The sequence below is a fragment of the Cucurbita pepo genome, chromosome LG16 (assembly GCF_002806865.2).
Source record: "Cucurbita pepo subsp. pepo cultivar mu-cu-16 chromosome LG16, ASM280686v2, whole genome shotgun sequence".
Classification (NCBI taxonomy): Eukaryota; Viridiplantae; Streptophyta; class Magnoliopsida; order Cucurbitales; family Cucurbitaceae; genus Cucurbita; species Cucurbita pepo.
In genome coordinates, this window is record NC_036653.1 from 4,283,187 (window position 1) to 4,300,878 (window position 17,692).

General features: G+C 34.1%; 3 protein-coding genes across 4 annotated transcripts; 1 reads left to right on the forward strand and 2 right to left on the reverse strand.

Moving 5' to 3' along the window:
* Positions 1-4,755: 4,755 nt before the first annotated feature.
* LOC111776878 (CCG-binding protein 1) lies at positions 4,756-5,961 on the reverse strand. Its single transcript, XM_023656273.1, has 3 exons — positions 5,662-5,961; positions 5,489-5,562; positions 4,756-5,316 (listed from the first exon to the last, which is right to left on the reverse strand). Exons 1-3 carry the CDS (start codon positions 5,888-5,890, stop codon positions 5,002-5,004), a joined length of 618 nt encoding a protein of 205 aa, XP_023512041.1. The 5' UTR covers positions 5,891-5,961; the 3' UTR covers positions 4,756-5,001.
* A 2,228-nt stretch (positions 5,962-8,189) lies between these two features.
* Positions 8,190-10,706, reverse strand: LOC111777756. The gene is made up of 4 exons (XM_023657474.1): positions 10,623-10,706; positions 10,110-10,427; positions 8,739-8,846; positions 8,190-8,665 (listed from the first exon to the last, which is right to left on the reverse strand). The coding sequence occupies exons 2-4, from the start codon at positions 10,425-10,427 to the stop codon at positions 8,366-8,368; spliced, it is 726 nt and encodes a 241-aa protein (XP_023513242.1). The 5' UTR covers positions 10,623-10,706; the 3' UTR covers positions 8,190-8,365.
* Positions 10,707-13,177: 2,471 nt separating this feature from the next.
* LOC111777369 (B3 domain-containing transcription factor VRN1-like) lies at positions 13,178-17,193 on the forward strand. Of its 2 annotated transcripts, none has more exons than XM_023656923.1 (4): positions 13,178-13,507; positions 15,644-16,235; positions 16,314-16,516; positions 16,610-17,193. In XM_023656923.1, exons 1-4 carry the CDS (start codon positions 13,403-13,405, stop codon positions 16,943-16,945), a joined length of 1,236 nt encoding a protein of 411 aa, XP_023512691.1. In that variant the 5' UTR covers positions 13,178-13,402; the 3' UTR covers positions 16,946-17,193. The 2 variants fall into 2 exon arrangements, with proteins under 2 accessions (XP_023512691.1, XP_023512692.1); XM_023656924.1 differs by having other exon boundaries at positions 13,180-13,507; positions 15,523-16,235.
* The last annotated feature ends 499 nt before the right edge of the window (positions 17,194-17,692 follow it).

A 17,692-nucleotide genomic window follows, 5' to 3' on the forward strand; every position in this document is an offset into this window, starting at 1 on the left:
TCGATAAGTAAAATAGACATTTTAATTTTTTTTAAGCTAAAATAAAAAAATAAAAATGTGAATTGTAAAGAGGAATTAATCCTTACCTACTAAACGATTTTAAAACCATGAAATTGACGGACCATAAGTAACAGGCCAAAACTACTGGCAGCTCAGCTGCTGTTACTAAAATATAATAAATATGAAATTCGAGACAAAAATATATATATATATATATATATATTTATTTATTTATTTATTTATTTATATTTATATTTATTGCGTATTAATCTCGCACCCTTCTCATAAGAGAAATGACAAATGTCATTGTCCAAGATTTCAGAATAAATAGAGGAGCAAAGAAGAGAGACGACACAGAAGAAAGAAGAAAGAGGAGAAGGAGTATGTCGGTGGTTCAAAAGGCGGGATTATGTTTGAAGTTGTTGAAAATGGCAGCGAAGTTTATAATAAGGATTGCGAGGTCGTTCCATTCACCGTTCATGTCGATGCCTCTCATCTCGTCTTCTGCACAGCTAAATTCCGACCCGACTCTTACTCTACTTTTTCCTAATTTTGTTAGGTAGCCTCCTATATTTATTTATTTTTAAATATATAAACTTTATTTTTATACTTTTGTATATGCTTATGTTTTTTTTTTCAGCTCTCCTACTATTTCAACAAATAAAATATATAAATAGAATTTGTTTGAGTTTATAATAATTATTATTAGTTTGAGTTCAATCAAAACCATAATAAATATGGTCAATACAACAAAATAGAAAATTTTCTATAAAAAATTTTGTTTATATAATTTTTTTTTGTTGAGTTTTTTAATATTCATAAGTAAAAATGGATTAAAATGGCTAGAAAATAATTTTTATAAAATATTGTCTTTAATATAAATAAAAATTTATTTGTTGATTAAAATATTATCAATAACTAATTAAATTATAAATATAAAATATATATATATATATATATATATATATATATATATATATTTTTTATTTATAANCGGGTTGTTATTTTTTTTTAATTATTTTTAAAAAAAATTAAAATTTTCCACTATACATGTCCATCGTTATCTTCGATTACAAACACCTCATAATTTTAAAAGTAGGGTAGGATTTAGTAGTAAATCTTTCAGATTTACTCAGATAAAAAATGTCAATTAAGGAGGAACTTAGAAAAAATCTAATTCAATCCAATCTTTACAGTTATAATTCAGTTATTTTGGATCGCCATTCATAAACAAACTTGGATTAAAATTAGAGAAAAAAAAACAATAAAAATAACAAAATTCTTCCGATTTCATTGAAAAATTTAAGTTCGTGCCAGTAACATAACATGAACACGCAAGGAATATAATATGCACTTTCGACCACGTCAAAGTGGACCAATCTCTCATCAATTTTGTTCGACAAGCCTTCAATATACCCTAAAATGTCATTCTCGTACTTAAATGTTTCCTCATCTAACTGTTTAAGTCTTTCCGAAACTAGTGGCCTATTAGTTTCCATTAAATTAAAATTATACGTCATTATTTTAAAAATACTTTTAAATTTTCAAAATTTTTAAAAACATTTTTTTTGGTCCGTGATGATGGAAATATTTTGTTTCAAAAATACTTTAAAAAAAAAAAAATTGAATAGACGATTAAAAAAAATCGAACTAACTCAATCCAATTCAACCCATGAATACCTCTACATGTTTTCTTTTCGGGGTTCGGTATATTCTCAGTTCACTAGCTGCTGCGACTACGAGAATCGCTTTTTTTGTTTTTACGGTTCGGTCTATTCGGTTCGCTAGTTGGTACTATGAGAATTGCTTCTTTTGTTTTTAGGATTCGATCTGTTCTCATTTTACTCAGTGTTACTACGAGAATTGCTTCTTTATTTTTTTTTATTTGACGGTTAAGATGTTTCAATTCGCTAAGTTGTCTCTCACCTACCTATAAAATTTATGTTGCGTGAGACAATTACCTAATCGTAGTTTCTCATTTATGGGAAGAGATAGGTCTCGAACACGCCAACCAAATAGGTAGGAAGAAAGTGGACCACCTTGAGGAAGACCTCAAGATTGATGGGACAATAATAAATACGTTAGGGTCGGAGCTACATCGAATTGAATAACAAACTCCATTTAACAATTATTTGAACGACATTTCATTGCAATTTTATTTTTAGTTTTTCGTCTCTCGAATGTATGTTTGTTTTCTTACAATTTTGTTATCGTCTTTATTTTTCTTAAAGAAACACGTTAATTTCCGTCCATTTTCAAAACAAAATGGTTAGCAAATAAAAAAAAAATCAAACGTCTCATCATGACATTTTTTTTAATTTTTATATTGATCATCGTGTGGCCGAATGAGCGCTGCTTTACTCTTCTCGACGTGAGGGTCATAACCTACTCTCTTCATTGTATGGGTGTGACATTCTCCCCCATATAAATTAGTCATCGAGCATCTAAGTAGTAAACCCACCCAAGATGAGTGTTCTCCTATTCCGACTTCTCCAGAGCCTCCGGTAGCATAGTCGAGACAGTGATGGGTTCTCTGCCCTGCGGGGATGGAGCGACAGAGTTCTAAGAATTCAAGAGAAGGNGCAGTGATGTATGCAGCTGAGGGACTTTGAAGCACAATCACATTATGAGTTGAGTTATGATACTAAGCTAAGTGAAAGGCTTATTTATCAAGCTTGAAAGTCGTTGCACCTCTAGTATGGCGCCCCCATGCCCTTTGTATACAAAGGTAACTCTTTCGTGGAGTCGTAGTCCATGAGCCTCGTCTTTCCTCCTACGCTAGCTTTCTTCCCTTTCTTGGTTTCGTACCACGATAACGAGAACGATACCTTGTCCATCTCTTGCTATGGAAGGACTTCGGCATGTGGGATGGTCCAACCTATGGGCGAAGTCGCCCTCATCTCCCATGGTTCAACGTTCCTCGTTCCTTCTTTGATATCTTTTTGTAATTGTATTTTGTAACGTTGTTGACAATTTTATTTCATTAATTATATAAATAAAATTTTAAAATTTATATTCTTAAACTTTGAAAAAGAGGTTTCAGAAACTATTCTTATTATTAGTTTTGGATGGAAACAGATAACATTATATTTCGAAATGTCATCGAGCTTTGAAAAGGGTTTCAAAAATACCTTTAACTTTCAAATATCCTTAAGCTTTCAAAAGGGTAGGTGTCGTTTTTAAATTATTCACGTAAACTAGATTTATGATCATCTCCACCCTATAATTATTGAACTACATAAATGAATAAATGATAAAAGAGAGCATACACGTTAAAGATTACTAACAAAATTACGTTTTGTTAGTAACCACTAAACTATGTTGACATTTTAAAGATGGTTAACGATAGTTTATTTATTGACCTATGCTCGAGTTTGAAAGCTAACTTTACGGGGTTGATGAACCGTTTGGATATCAAGAACAGTGGCCCAAATATCAAAGTTTTTGGAGGGTTTTGGGCCCTTTACCAAATTTATAGTTCATTTTGGTTCAATCTAAATGTATGTCTTGATTAAGAGGAGTGAAGTTGGTTAAGTTGATTCGATTTGTTTCTTCGTTCATTTGTTGTTGTATGGGTCAATTGTTTTCTTAATAAGTGCTATTTGAATTATACTCAGATTGATATTTTGTAATAATCTAATAATAATAATTAATATGTATATATGTACTTATTAATAATAATAATAATAATAATAATAAAATAATAAATAATAATAATAATAATAAAAGCAAGATAGGGAGTTGGTTTGGGTTTAAAAACGAAGAACAGGGGAGAAGGGGAACACCAAAAACAGAGTAGAAATATCGGGGATTTTGGATTTTGCGTGGTTTAGCTTGATTACACCGTTACTAATCGTTGTTGAAGGACAAAGGGTGATTTCGAGATGAATCGAACGTTTATACGAAGGAAATCACAAGGAAGAAGAAATGGCGCGTGAGTATCCGTGACTGGGCGTGCGATTGGACGATCAGTTGGCGCGTGAATTCTGCTGACAGAGAGAGTGGGGGCATGTGAGGGCGTGTGCGTCATTGTTTTGGCTCCCGGTTTGTCCCGTTCGACTCCTTTTGACCTATTGGTCTATACTTATCTTGAAATTGTGAATATAGGTCTAATAGGAAGGAATTGGGTTGAAATACCTACGTACATCCAAGTGAAAAAGGGATTCAAAACCAACTAAGTAGCATATTCGGATGTATTTATGTACATCCAAGGACAAGATCGGCTAGACTATTGGGAATCCATGTTTGGGTCAGGTCGGTTGTTTAATATTTTAAATAGTACTAATTTTAAATATTTTACTCGATGTTTATAGAAATGTTTTGAAAATGTTTCTAAATTTATGGTTGATTCTCGGTGCCGATGGTAACTCCTGTAAGTCACGTTGTCGATGAGCGAGTGTTGCATATTTAATATTTTTTATTTCCAACACAGTCGATGAAGAAAATCCGAGCTTAGCATGCTATGACGAGCTTTTTCCATTTGTTGTAAACGCTTATGTTGGTATTATAATTTTCTTATTTCCAACCCGACCTATCCATAATTGAGATTGAAAATATAAGTTTAGCATGCTCTAATTTTGAAATAGGTTAGATACAAATGTAATATGTTAGAAAATATAATGTATATAGAAAAAGAAAAAAGAAAAAAACTATTTTATCACACAATTATTTCATAAAACGGTCACTCAATTGATCGAAAATATAATTTAAAAAATTACAAAATGCAGAAGTATTTTTATTAATTTATCCAATATATATTAGCAAAATTTAGTGCTTTATTGAAGAACATAAGTGTTCAGTAATGAGATTCAAACATTCTGTTCAATCATATTCTTTAGCAGACATTTCTATGTAAAATATACAATCGAACAAAACACACATCAAATCACATATACTGAAGGATGTCTCCTAATCACTAATTTTATATAACAAATTTTTACTCCGCTATTCGATCTGCCAAAACCATTACTGATTTTCATAGAACAGATCATGTATTTTTGTTCAATCTGTTTCGTGATCGGGTGCAGGGGTGTACCAGGCAGGGAATGTACCTTTGCTCCTCAGCAATCTCGTAAATGGTGAATCCGGCATTCTCGCTCCTTCTTCTTCTTCAATTTCCTCTGCGGATTTCGGCAATCCATCTGGTATTGGACAATCTCTCACTCTTCTTTCCACGCCGTTCAATGGCTTCTTCGCCTCGTTTTCGCTTTCCTTCCTCTTGTGTATGCCCGCGATGCCGTGTAATAGTCCGATCAGCGATTTCACGCCTCCTGCTTGAAGAATCAGTTTCTCCACTTCTTGTTTAGGCGACTCTTTCTGAAAACACACACACAGCGATTAATTAGTTCGTTGATTAATTAATTCGCATGTTTCCTCTCTCGTTTAAAATTAGGTCTAGAATTCATCGGATTTGGGGGAAACGGGAAATCAAACGCGAAATAACAGAAAATCTGGAACGAAAATCAATCGAGAATCCCTAGAAACTCACTTCAAGATCTTTGAGCTCGAAATACGCTTTCCAACAGCTATATGAATCGTCTCCATCCAATGTCGAGCAGTAATCTAAACCAGACCAAACAGAAAACAAGAAATCGCAAAGGATCAGAAACACAAAAAATGATTCCATGTCAAAACAACTTCCTCTGAAATCAACAGCCAAACCTGCAAGCTCGTTCTCGGACTTCTCAACCAGAGGCGGATCTTTGATGGCGCGATCAAGCTTCGTGCGACTAAACGGCTCGAGCTTCGGAATAGAAGCATGGCTTCGGGAAGAACAACGAACAACGGTAGAAGGAAATCTCGGAGAGGAAACGGATCCGATCCGGCGAAGAAGATCCGTGGATTCGAGAAGTAAAGGAGATGAAACAGAACGGAGAAGGGATGATTCCATCGCTTGTTGCAGAAATTGAGAGCAATTGTGAGGAAGAAGATGAACAAAAAATAGATAAGGATGGAATTTGATTATTTATTTATTAATTGTTCGATTTTGTGTTTTTATATGGAAAGAAAATATCAAGGGGCCGTGACGTCAGATAATTCTGTCGACGTGTTCTGGAGCGTTGGATTGGCGTGATGTGATTGGGTACACGTGGGTGACGTGGACAGGATTGGAAGGGTGCGTTGGACTTTTTCCTTTTTGGATAAGAAAGCGTAAGCGGTGGGGCCAGAATCTGCTGCGGACATGGTATACTGTGGGCGATATTTATTTATTTATTTATTTATTTTTCTTGCCTTTTATCTTTAGTTAAAATTGTTGAAATATTCCAATTCCTTTTATCTTTAATATTTCAATTCACAAATTTCGACAATTTGTTATTTTCTAAATAGTATCTAAACCTTATAAATATTTTTAAAACAATACATTTTTAAATTTAATGCAACTTCTGTTGTACATTTGATGCCCCCATCGCAACCGAAAATGCATGTTAAGGGCTCCCGTGCATACCTTAGAGTGACCATCACCACATATATCTCACATCTCAACATAATGGAATATGTAACCCGCTTGCTTACTTTTAACAGCCTAATCGAATGCAATAACAAAGGGCAATCTGTCTGCATAGCCAAATGGTAGGAATGATACTACTGACAACGATCGTATGACGCAAACATTGTAGGCGTAGAATATGGTAAACTTGAGTTAGGGAGCATAGCATAGGCCGAAAAGGGAGCCTAGCTAATGAAAGAGTTGAAGGTCATGTACTTTCAAAAGGAACACTCTAAAAGTGGTGTTGGTAGGGAGAAAGAGCGTTGATGGCTTGTTGGAGAAAGAGAAGCCAACGAGGAGGCACCACGCCAAACTTTTTGCTTCGTGTTTCGAGTAGCTTGGGGATCAGACAATCTAGAGGATGCATAAACTTGACATTATCGAACTTTCTACGCCTCGATGGACCTCATTGTGAAGGATGAAAATCTCGACACTTGGTTAATACCTTAGATGGGGTGTGGAGATGGATGCTTTCTTTGATGGGTCGTGGTGCTACATTATTTGCCGAGAGCAATTATTATGAAACTCTTGAAATTTGATCTAAAACTTTAGTGAAGAACAAAGATTTTATATTTAAATTATCCAATAACCTTATTGAAGGAGAAGAACTCTGAAAGATTAAAAGTTGCTTGAGAAAAGAGAGGACGAATAAGCAAAGATTTAGTGGTTCATTAACCAATTACATGTTTCGTTAATTTAAATTATCCAATTAACTGTCCATTTAGAGTTTTCGATGTGGATGAGGATCTCGGTCCAACCATCAGTTTATTTCATAAGCTCGAATTGCCTATCCCGGTTCTGATTTTGGTTTTAGGGTATTTTGACTATTCTCTTCCAATTTTCTCTATGTATGCTTATTTATAATCTCCAAGCTCACATGTCAGACATGCTCTCGGTCATCTCTCTAGCAGCTTGAAATAGTTCACAATTCGATAGTCAAGAATACTCATATCCCTAACTAATTACTCAGCGCGTCAATGAAAGGGTTGTGCGTTGTATAGTAGACTAATAGGCGACATGTCTCTCAACCTATCATCCATCAAACCGTAAAGTATACATGAGGCATAAACACCACTACAGTTCGTATGGCAAACCTCTAATGGCTCCTACTTCGTTCCATCATAAAAATGGGTATTTTCCCAAACATGCCACATATTACGATGAGTCCATAATCATAACCTAGATGCATACAATATACACGATAGTCACAAATCCCTAACATGCTTGTAATCTAATCACGTGAACATATCTATCAATACTTTATTCTTGCAATCAACACATATCAATGTGGCTAAGTTCCTAATCACATAATTGCATGCTTAGCACATTTACCAAGTTATACTTGTTTAGAAGCTCCAAAAGCTCTGAAATGCTACTTATTTGAGTCGATAAACTCCTTTCTGGTGTAAAACACTTCTAATTCAGCTATTACTCCTCAATTTCCTCCAATTAAATATATAATCGATAATTGTTACCGCCAATATTGATAGATATCCATAAAACAGACAAATAGAAGTCGAGCAAGACGAATCTAAGACTTGACACATGTTATGATCATACTTTCTTGAGACTTAGCAAAACGATTGTGCGTTACTTACACTCACTCTCACCATTGGTGAGAGCAAAGTCAGCCAACTCAATTTCATAAACTAATACTAACTAAATTAAGGCAATATGTTCTTATGATTAATATCAGAACAGATTTGATTAATATCAATACAGTTTTTAGCCATAAAAGTCAATGGTATTATGCTGTACCATGTATATATGTGTGTGTGTGTTGAATCTTCAAGATTGTACAATATCTAACAAAATGTAGATCATAGCTCTGAGCTATGATGAAGAATATTGGTTCCTTGCCTACAGAGATGAAGAATTTTACCCGAATGGATTGGTGACGGTATCACGAACATCAGCGAAAAGTTTGAAGAGGGAGAAGCGCATGAGATTGTCAATTTCAAACCAGGAGTTGAGGACTTCCAGGTTCCTGTCTGTCCCTGAAAATGCTAGTTGTATGCTTATATTGCAGTCAACAGAACCGCCATGGTACTTGCATTTGGAGCTCGAAACTGCACAGTCTTGGTTGTCCAGACACACTGAAAAATCCCCAGTGCATTTCTCGCATCCATATTTCTTCCAGAACAGGTTTTGAAGAGTGCCCTTTTGAAATTCAAAAACCTGGGTACAACATTGACACAAGCAACACTTAACTGTTATCATCACAATGGTAAATGGTGGTTTATGGGCTTACCAAAGTGAAACTAGTTATGGTGTGAGAGTTATCGGTAATCATTACTGGGAGAGATCTTGCTGCATACTTCAGCCCAGCAAATGCTACCATATACCCACCATTCATAGCCTGCAAACCACCACGAATCATATTCATTTGTAACTTTTAAATTGATGTCCTAACCTTCCTTTCTAACAATCATATAATCAAATCATCCACCAAAATCTTCCATTAGTTCATTGTTTCAACATTCAAAAAGTTAGTGACCCACCCACGGTTTGACCAATGAAAAAAATTGTTTAAAGTGTATGATTTGGAGAGGTTTTTTCTCTGCTTTGTGCTACCTTTACAAATGTTTCCAACTGCTAACTACACGTATCTCTAATTGGTAGAACAGAACTCTAGCTGGATGAGTTGTCATCCATTTTATCTATACCATGTATCATGATGGACTAATTGTTGTACCAAAATGCCACAACTAAAATGTCCTGATACCCAATTGTTTAGTGAAAGCGGAAGAAAGATCGATCGTACTTATTCATCTACAAACAGAAATTGAACAAATAGACACAAAGATTTATGTGGTTCGGAGAGAAGAAATTCCTCTAAATCCACGGATGGTAGCCAAATCACGATAACCAAAGTGTTTACAAGTGTATCTATCACAGTCTCATGCTACAAAGTCTCTCTTACTAAGTTACTAAGTTCCTCCCAATTGCCTTTAGACAAATACAAAATGACAACGACTCCACATCTAACCCAAATTCTACCATATAAATACAAAATGACAATGACTCCGTGTCTCAAAATAATGCTAGACAAACTTTATATAGGCATTAGAAGCATTAATGTCATACCTGAATCATCTGATTCCATTCATGTATCAAATCAAAATGAGAATATGAACCAAAATGGTTATAAGGTAAATGAGAGTTAATAACCAAAATAAATTAAAATATGAACCATTAAGAACTATGAACTAAATCAAAGTTATGACAACTTACAACAGCCCCGTGAATGATTCATGCTCGTACAAATAAACCTTAAGAGTGGAAGTAAAATCCTCCCCTATCCATACTTGTACTAGAAACAGGAAAAAGAATCATCTATATGTTTGCTAATCATACCCCTTGTTTGAATTGTGATTCTCTATATAAAAAAATAACTCTATCTGATTTTGTCATCCTTCAATAATTATCATGGAGAATAAATATGAAAAGCTATATTGAACATTGATCAGGTCGAGATTCAAATTCTTAGACCTTGTTATTCTATAATTGTCTACAGTTCATGTTCTTGGTAAAACAGGGGAAGAAACGAAATCAATGGAATTGGTTAAAACGAAATCAAAGTATGAGATAAACATTGTGAAGAGATGAATCACAGACGTACCGGATTGAAAGTCGTACTATTAATGGTGAGTAAAGAGAGCTGGTCGACCTTAGGCCTGAAAAGGGCAAGTTGAGTGTTTTTGTATATCAAAGCCAGACGAGTATCACAAGGCGAAAATTGAATCTGATCCTGAAAGAAAGCTTCCTTCGACGAAAACGCTATGCCAAAAGTAAATCCATCTGATTTCTGAATCTTCGCATCCAAACATGGACTGTATACGTCGTTCGTATCGATTCCTTCCGCAACCAAAACCAGCACCGTCACAACCAAAACCACTGTCACCGTCCTCATCGCACCCATTCTACCTTCACTTATCATCTTCACCGTATACAACGAGGGAAAAAAAAGCATCAAAATCCAAAAATCGACAGGGATTTCAAGATTTCCAATATTGATATACTAAATATGCAAAATCAGAGGGCGAAAATCCCTAGAAATGTGAAAAGGAAGAACGAAATCGACTTTTGGTTTTGATTGCAAAAGAAGAACAGAAAAGGAAAGGTTAATCCATACCTGTAGGATTCGGAGGAGATAGCAATACAAATGAAATTGTATTGCAGGCTTCTTGTTCTTCCAGAAGCCATTTGAATCACAGCAACAAAAGGAAAAAATAGAAATCCAGAGAAAGAGAGAAGAAGAAGGGCTCTTCGCGAACGCGGGAAACGGTTATATTGGCGGTCCAGTTGGATCTCAATAAACCGTTCAAATTTTAAACCCATTTTAAAATAGCAAAATTAAACGCTAATTATTTCCTTAATTTCTGTTTTTTTTTTTATTTTATTTAAAAAAAAAAAAAACAAAATTAAAAAACTATTTTTTATTGTTTAAAATTTGGCATATATTTTGAAAATATAAAACAAGAAAATAGTAGTATTTTTTGGATTTTTTTAATTTCAATAATCACGGAGTAAAATAATATTTTATATAAGAACTGTGCTTAAATTGTCGATAGACTGCCCGTGATAAGTCAAAGGAAGGTAAGGATGACGTCAAGTTATCATGCCCCTTATGCCTTGGGCGACACACGTGCTATAATAGCCGGGACAAAGGGTCGTGATCCTGCGAGGGTGAGCTAACTCCAAAAACCTGTCCTCAGTTCGGATTGATAACTTATATGTTAGTTTATAAATTTTTTATAATTTATAATATTTAATAAAAAAAATTTCTAATAAAATTAAAAAGGTAAATATGTTTAATTTTTTAGTCTTTAAAATCTATGTTTGTTTTCTCCCAAATTTTTAATTACGATTTTCATTATTATTAAAGAAAAATTGAATTTTTAATCAAATTTAAGAAATAAAAACAAATTTTTAAAAATTATTATTTTTTTAATTTTTAAAACATTGAAAAAGTAAATAACAAAATTAAAAAAAAAAAAAAAAACTTATAGAACACTTAATTTTTAAAGGTTAAAAAATAATAATAAAAAAAAATTTAAAGGTTAAAAAATAATAATAAAAAAAAACTTTAATAAATGATATTATTAAGAATTATAAAATTAAAAAAAAAAAAACAATATAATTTGTTTTTTCTTTCTATTTGGTCAACAGTGGCCCATTGGAGTGATAACAAAGAGCAAGGGCCCACACATGCAGCTACCCTTCCCTGATGCGACACGTGTCAAGCCAAATAATAATTATTTTATTTTTATTTTCTTTAATAATACAGTTAGGCAAAGGAAAGAGAATAAAGCCACTCAAAGCATCTACTCCATAGCGCTTTGGTAGGTTCGCTCGCTCCTTGACTCAGTCTTCGCTTTACGCCGTTCAGCCGAGTTGACTCGTTCTTTTTTGCAAAATTAAAATTTTCATATTATTATATTTAAAAAAATATATATTAGTTTTTTTTAATTATTAAATTTAATATCTTTGTTCTATATTAAGTGAATGTAATAATTTAATTTCATATATTAATTATAATTATTGAGTTAAATGGAAAAATTATTTTGAAATAAAATTAATAATTTTCAAACCATGATATAAATCTTTTTAACTTTTTAGTATAAATATATTATTAAAAACCCTTAAAGTTTAATGGATAAAGTTGAAGGATATTTTATTTATTTATTAATTTAACCTAATATTAGGTATTTGATTATTGATGTGAATTTTAAAACTACACACTAGATATTAAAATAATAAAATTATTATAATTGATTTAATTATTGTAAAAAAATATTTTATTTTCCTTATTTTGTATTTTTAGAGAAAATGGGTCATCAAGTCCATGGAATTTAAGGAATGATTGAAGAAATAAAAAAAAATAAAATAATGGATAATATAAAAAATTAAATTTTTTATACAATAATTCCCAGGGTGAACAAAATTGTGTAATTAAAAATAAATATATAATAATTAATACGATACTATTAGTTTTTTTTATTTAAAAATAACATTACATTTATAAATATTTTATAAAAATTATTATTACTTTATAATTATATTTTATTAATTTGACTAATATATATATATATATATATATATATAGTAACTAAACACTATTTCTATTTTCTAAAATTTATATGGTAATTAAAAAAAGAAATAGTAAATAATATATAGTTATAAAAAACATTTATAATTTAGAGATAAATATGAAATTTTAAGATTTATGTTTATTTATTTTCTGAAAAATGTTTAATAAATTTATAAATATGAATTTGTGTCTAATATATTTTTGACAAATTAAAAAAAATTAAATTAATTTATCTACGCGATATTAATTTTTATATGGATTAATTTTATAATTTTAAATAATTTTGGAATTTAATTGAAAATATGAATTAAAATAAATGGCTATGACAGGAAAGATACCAACTCTTAGAAAAGTTGGGCAAAAATTGGATTTTTTCCAAGAATAGTAATTAAGAAAATTATGACCGAGTGGACCGGCCGAGTTGAACCGAGTTAAAAGACCGAGTCGAGTTGGGATGAGTCACCATGGGCCAGCCCGTTTCATCGGCTGGTTCAACTTTTAGGTCAAGTTGAGTTTTCTTTTCCCTTTTTTTCCCTTTTAATTTTTTTTTTTTTTTTCTTCTCTCTTTTGTTTTTGGTTTTAATTATTAATTTGAAGAAACGGAATTTGACTGCAAGAAGAAGAAGAAGAAGAAGAAGAAGAATCAGTGGGAGAGAGAGAGGGGGGGAAGTAGATCTGAAGGCTCATATAGCAGAGCCTCATACGGCGGAGATTCAGGGAGAGAAATCCGGCCAAGGGCGGCTGATTGTTTGGTTCCGATCAAACAAAAATACAAAAATACAAAAATACAGAAGGGGAGGGTTTTTGAATTGCTATGCTGAATGACTGATTTTTCAGCTTTTCGAACGGGCGGATTCAAAAGGAAAATGCCGCGCCCTTATTTTCACAAGCTTGTGCTCTCCTCCACTATCCAAGCTAGGAAATTGGTACTCTGTTGATTCTTTTTCTGTTTGATTTTTTCTGGCTTTTGCTTCCCTTGCTTGTTTATCGAAAAAAATCAGGCTCAACTCCTTTTTCTGTTTCTTTTTCTTTTGGAGTTTCTCTAGTATTGCTCTTTGTGTATCTCGTGCTGTGTTCTTTTGCTCTTCAACGAATTTTCTGATGGAATTAAGCTAAAACCCTGATTTCTATGTTGTTTTTAATCAGGGAAGACGGGGGGAAATTATCGGGATATACTCGATGTTCTTGATGATTTACTTCTCTGTTTGTTAGTTTTGATCAATCGAAGAAGTTATTAGGCTCAAAACTGTTCGTTCCTTGACTATTATTACTGAATTTGGAGCTGAAAGTTTTCATTATTTAAGCTCATTAACCATGTTTTTTTGTTAGTTTCAGCAATCTAAGGCTATGCATTGGTTTTGCTTTCAAAATGATTTCATATTCAGTTTGCATGATTGGGCAGGTTATGTTTCCGTCAGCTGAATATCACTTGGGAGTAAAATCCCAATTTTCTGGGGCTCGTTTTGACTGAATATTCTCAATTCTAGGCCCCTGCCCTTCAAGTTCTCGCTTCTCAGCTTCTAGGGATAGCATTCTTTTGATTTGTTCTAATTTGATGTACAAATATTGCTATTTGCTAATCATAAAAAAAATAAAGGTTTTGCTTCCTATTTCACCAATTCGTTCATATTTTTGAGGTTCTCTGAGAAGAATTATTTCATCCTAAGCTGTGAGATATCATATATATAATAAATCAGAGAATTTTGTGTTCTTTTCCAATACTCTCTTGAAATATCTTGTCAACTGTTAATTGTGGAAATAAACAATCCATTATCATCATTCTTTACCATATGAAGATTATAACTTAATCCCTTAGTAACAAGTACTACTATATCTTTCCATTGTGTCTTAGTGCTAAAGTAGTCCAGTTGAGTAGTTGGGATATAACAGCTCAAGCCCATCGTTAGTAGATATTGTCTTCTTTGGGCTTTCCCTTTTGGGCTTCTCCTCAAGGCTTTTAAAACGTGTCTGTTAGGGAGAGGTTTCCACACCCTTATAAAAAATGCTTCATTCCCCTCGGTTGAGTGTCCTCGTTGACACTCGTTCCTCTCTCCAATTGATGTGAGGTCACAACCCAGCGTCCTCGTTGGTACACCGCCCGGTGTCTGACTCTGATACTATTTGTATTAGCTCAAGCCCACCACTAGCAGATATTGTCTTCTTTGGGCTTTCCCTTTCGGGCTTCCAAGGTTTTTAAAATGCATATGCTAGGAAGAGGTTTCCACACTCTTATAAAGAATATTTTTGTTTCCCTCTCCAACCGATGTGGGATCTCACATGGGATCTTAATGGAAGCAAACTAACTTCATTTTCCTTCTGTTGTATTGTTATTCTTGCTATACATTGTGTTAGCTTCGTTTATTCTTGCTGCACATCATGTTAACATACTGCTTTGAGATTGCTTTATTGGTAGTATGAAATTACAAAAGAAAGAGGAAACCCTCAGTTAAGAGAATTTCAAAAGACCTCTCCAATTGGAAAGGAGAGTTGCAAAAGCTATAGTGATGAAATAAGGGGAGCATTTACGCTAAGTCACAACCGTATTAATTATAGCGTGGGAGTTCATTTTCTGGAAGATTCTTATATTTCTTTCTTGTCAGATGCTCTCCAGCAGTAGGCTCTTATAAAATTCTTCGAAAGATGTTTTGTTTCATTTTGAAAGGTAGACCTCCATGGGTGTGTGAGAATAAAAGCTTTGGATCTTTTGGGGTTGTTTGTTTCTTATAATGCAGTCTATGCCGTCATTTACTTTTACCTGGTTCTTTTATCCTGGGCTTTCCTTTCTTTGCATTGCCCTTTTGTTCATCATTTTTTTTTTATCTCTGATGGAAAATATCTGTGTGGTTGGCTACGGAAACTTTATAGAACTCCTTTGTTTCTTTAATCATAAATCAAGTGTTATATTCCTTTTTCAATAAGGCAACATTTCCCTTTGAATCAGCCTGCTGAATGATCATACCACTGCAGTCGTCTTGTCAGATATGTTCTATTTGTTGGAATGGAGTTAAGTTTCTATATTATCAATCATTTGTGTGACCCCCATCACTGGTCAATATTTACAGAGAATCCCAGAAGCTTTTGTCAGGATGATCAGGGATGAGCTTTCTGGAGTTGCTACCCTTACTGTTCCCGACGGCCATGTTTGGCGTGTGGGTTTGAGGAAAGTCGATAACAAATTTTGGTTTGAAGATGGTTGGCATGGATTTCTTGAGCATTACTCCATACGGGTTGGGTACTTATTAGTATTCAGATACGAGGGAAACTCGGCGTTCTGTGTCTTTATCTTTAATCTTAATACATCTGAAATAAACTACCAATCTGCTGCACTCGGTGGTAATCAAAGGAATAATTACAGCATTCAAAACAGAATCTTTGAAGAATTGGAGGATTATGACATTCCTGAAGCCATTCCTTCCAATCAGTCCATGAATTCTGGTTCTTTGCGGAATAAGCTATTTGGTGATGAATGGAATCCGCACCAATCAAAGTCTGCAAGTACGTTGCAAGCCGAGTATTTATCTACTCGTGATATTGGGGTTCAGTTTAGTGCTATGGAGGTTAAAAAATCTGCAGATGAGGTGAGATTTCAGAATTTGGGTGATGATGTACACAGAATTAAAAAGAGTGGAGGCAAAAAGCGAAAACTTGATTCTAGTAAGCTCCCGTCGCATCGCTTGACATTTTAGCAATGTAAATGTTTGAATTACCTTACCCGTAATTTTCGATCTGCAGGCGAGCACCATCCATCATCTGCTCATAGTGAAGATTTAGGAGACATTCGCTTTAGATTTTATGAAAGTGCCTCTGCTAGAAAGAGAACTGTGACAGCAGAAGAAAGAGAAAGAGCTATCAACTCTGCAAAAGCTTTCGAGCCCGGTAATCCGTTCTGCAGGGTCGTCTTGCGACCATCGTATCTGTATAGAGGTTGTATAATGGTAAGATATTTGGGTTGCTGAAATATATAAATGGATGCTTTTAAATTGAGTTATGCAAGCTCTAACAATGGTAGTCTGCACTCTCTTTTACAGTATTTGCCATCTTGCTTTGCTGAAAAGAATCTAAGTGGGGTTTCAGGATTCATCAAACTTCAGACACCAGACGGGAGACAGTGGCCGGTCCGATGTCTTTATAAAGTTGGTAGAGCGAAGTTAAGTCAGGGATGGTATGAGTTTTGCCTGGAAAATAATTTAGGGGAGGGCGACGTTTGTGTGTTCGAGCTTCTCAGGATGAGAGAAATCGTGCTCAAAGTTACCATGTTTCGTGTCATGGAAGAAGGCGGACGAATGGCTAACCCGAATCCTACCGGGACTATGAATCCTCCTCCGCTGCGAAGTGTTACCCAGATTAAGCTGATCAGAAACTAATACTCCATATTTCCAGGTTACCCTACTGTATCAAACCTCTTTCTTTCTTTCTTTCTTTGTGGTGGCCTGTTGTTTCTGATCTGTTCTTGTGGAATTAGCTGTTGTTTGATGTTCATAATCTTTCCAGGTTGACAGAAAAAAAGGATCCATTTAGAGTTTACGTTCCAAAAAGCTGTATTGACTTTAGTTGTATATAGATTTTCAAATTTTTGTTGATATCAATCCAGACAGTGTTTGTTTTTGGTTCTTTTTTTGTCTGTGTAGTGATTGATAAAGATAGGATCAAAGGAAGAGGAGAACCTCTCTCTTATTGTGTAACTCACTGATTCTTCTTGTTTTGCTTGGAATGGCCTGGTCTTCTTGTGGGCTAGAGAGCCACTAGACTCGAGGGGAGGCCAAGTTAAAAGAAGATAAGGCGAGAGAATAAGGTCCGAAATCCAACATGAAAACATTTATGCTCGAGACCAATTTCTTTCTTGAGCCTTCCACTCGGCTTGGTGAAAGTATCTCATCAAGTTGGACTAGCAGCTCCTTCGACTAGAAGTCTAAGTCAGATCAATTGGTCTGAGGTCCCTAAAATCCTTTAAAACACACATACTACTTTGCATCTACAGACAGATAATCTAAAGAGTGGACTCTTCTAGTACGGACAATGGGTGATAGTCTACACTATGAGTGCGTGCAACTCTGCTTGAAGCGCTTGTAGCCTCCCCTCGAAGTCATCGACTCGTTGTTTGAGAGTGCAAT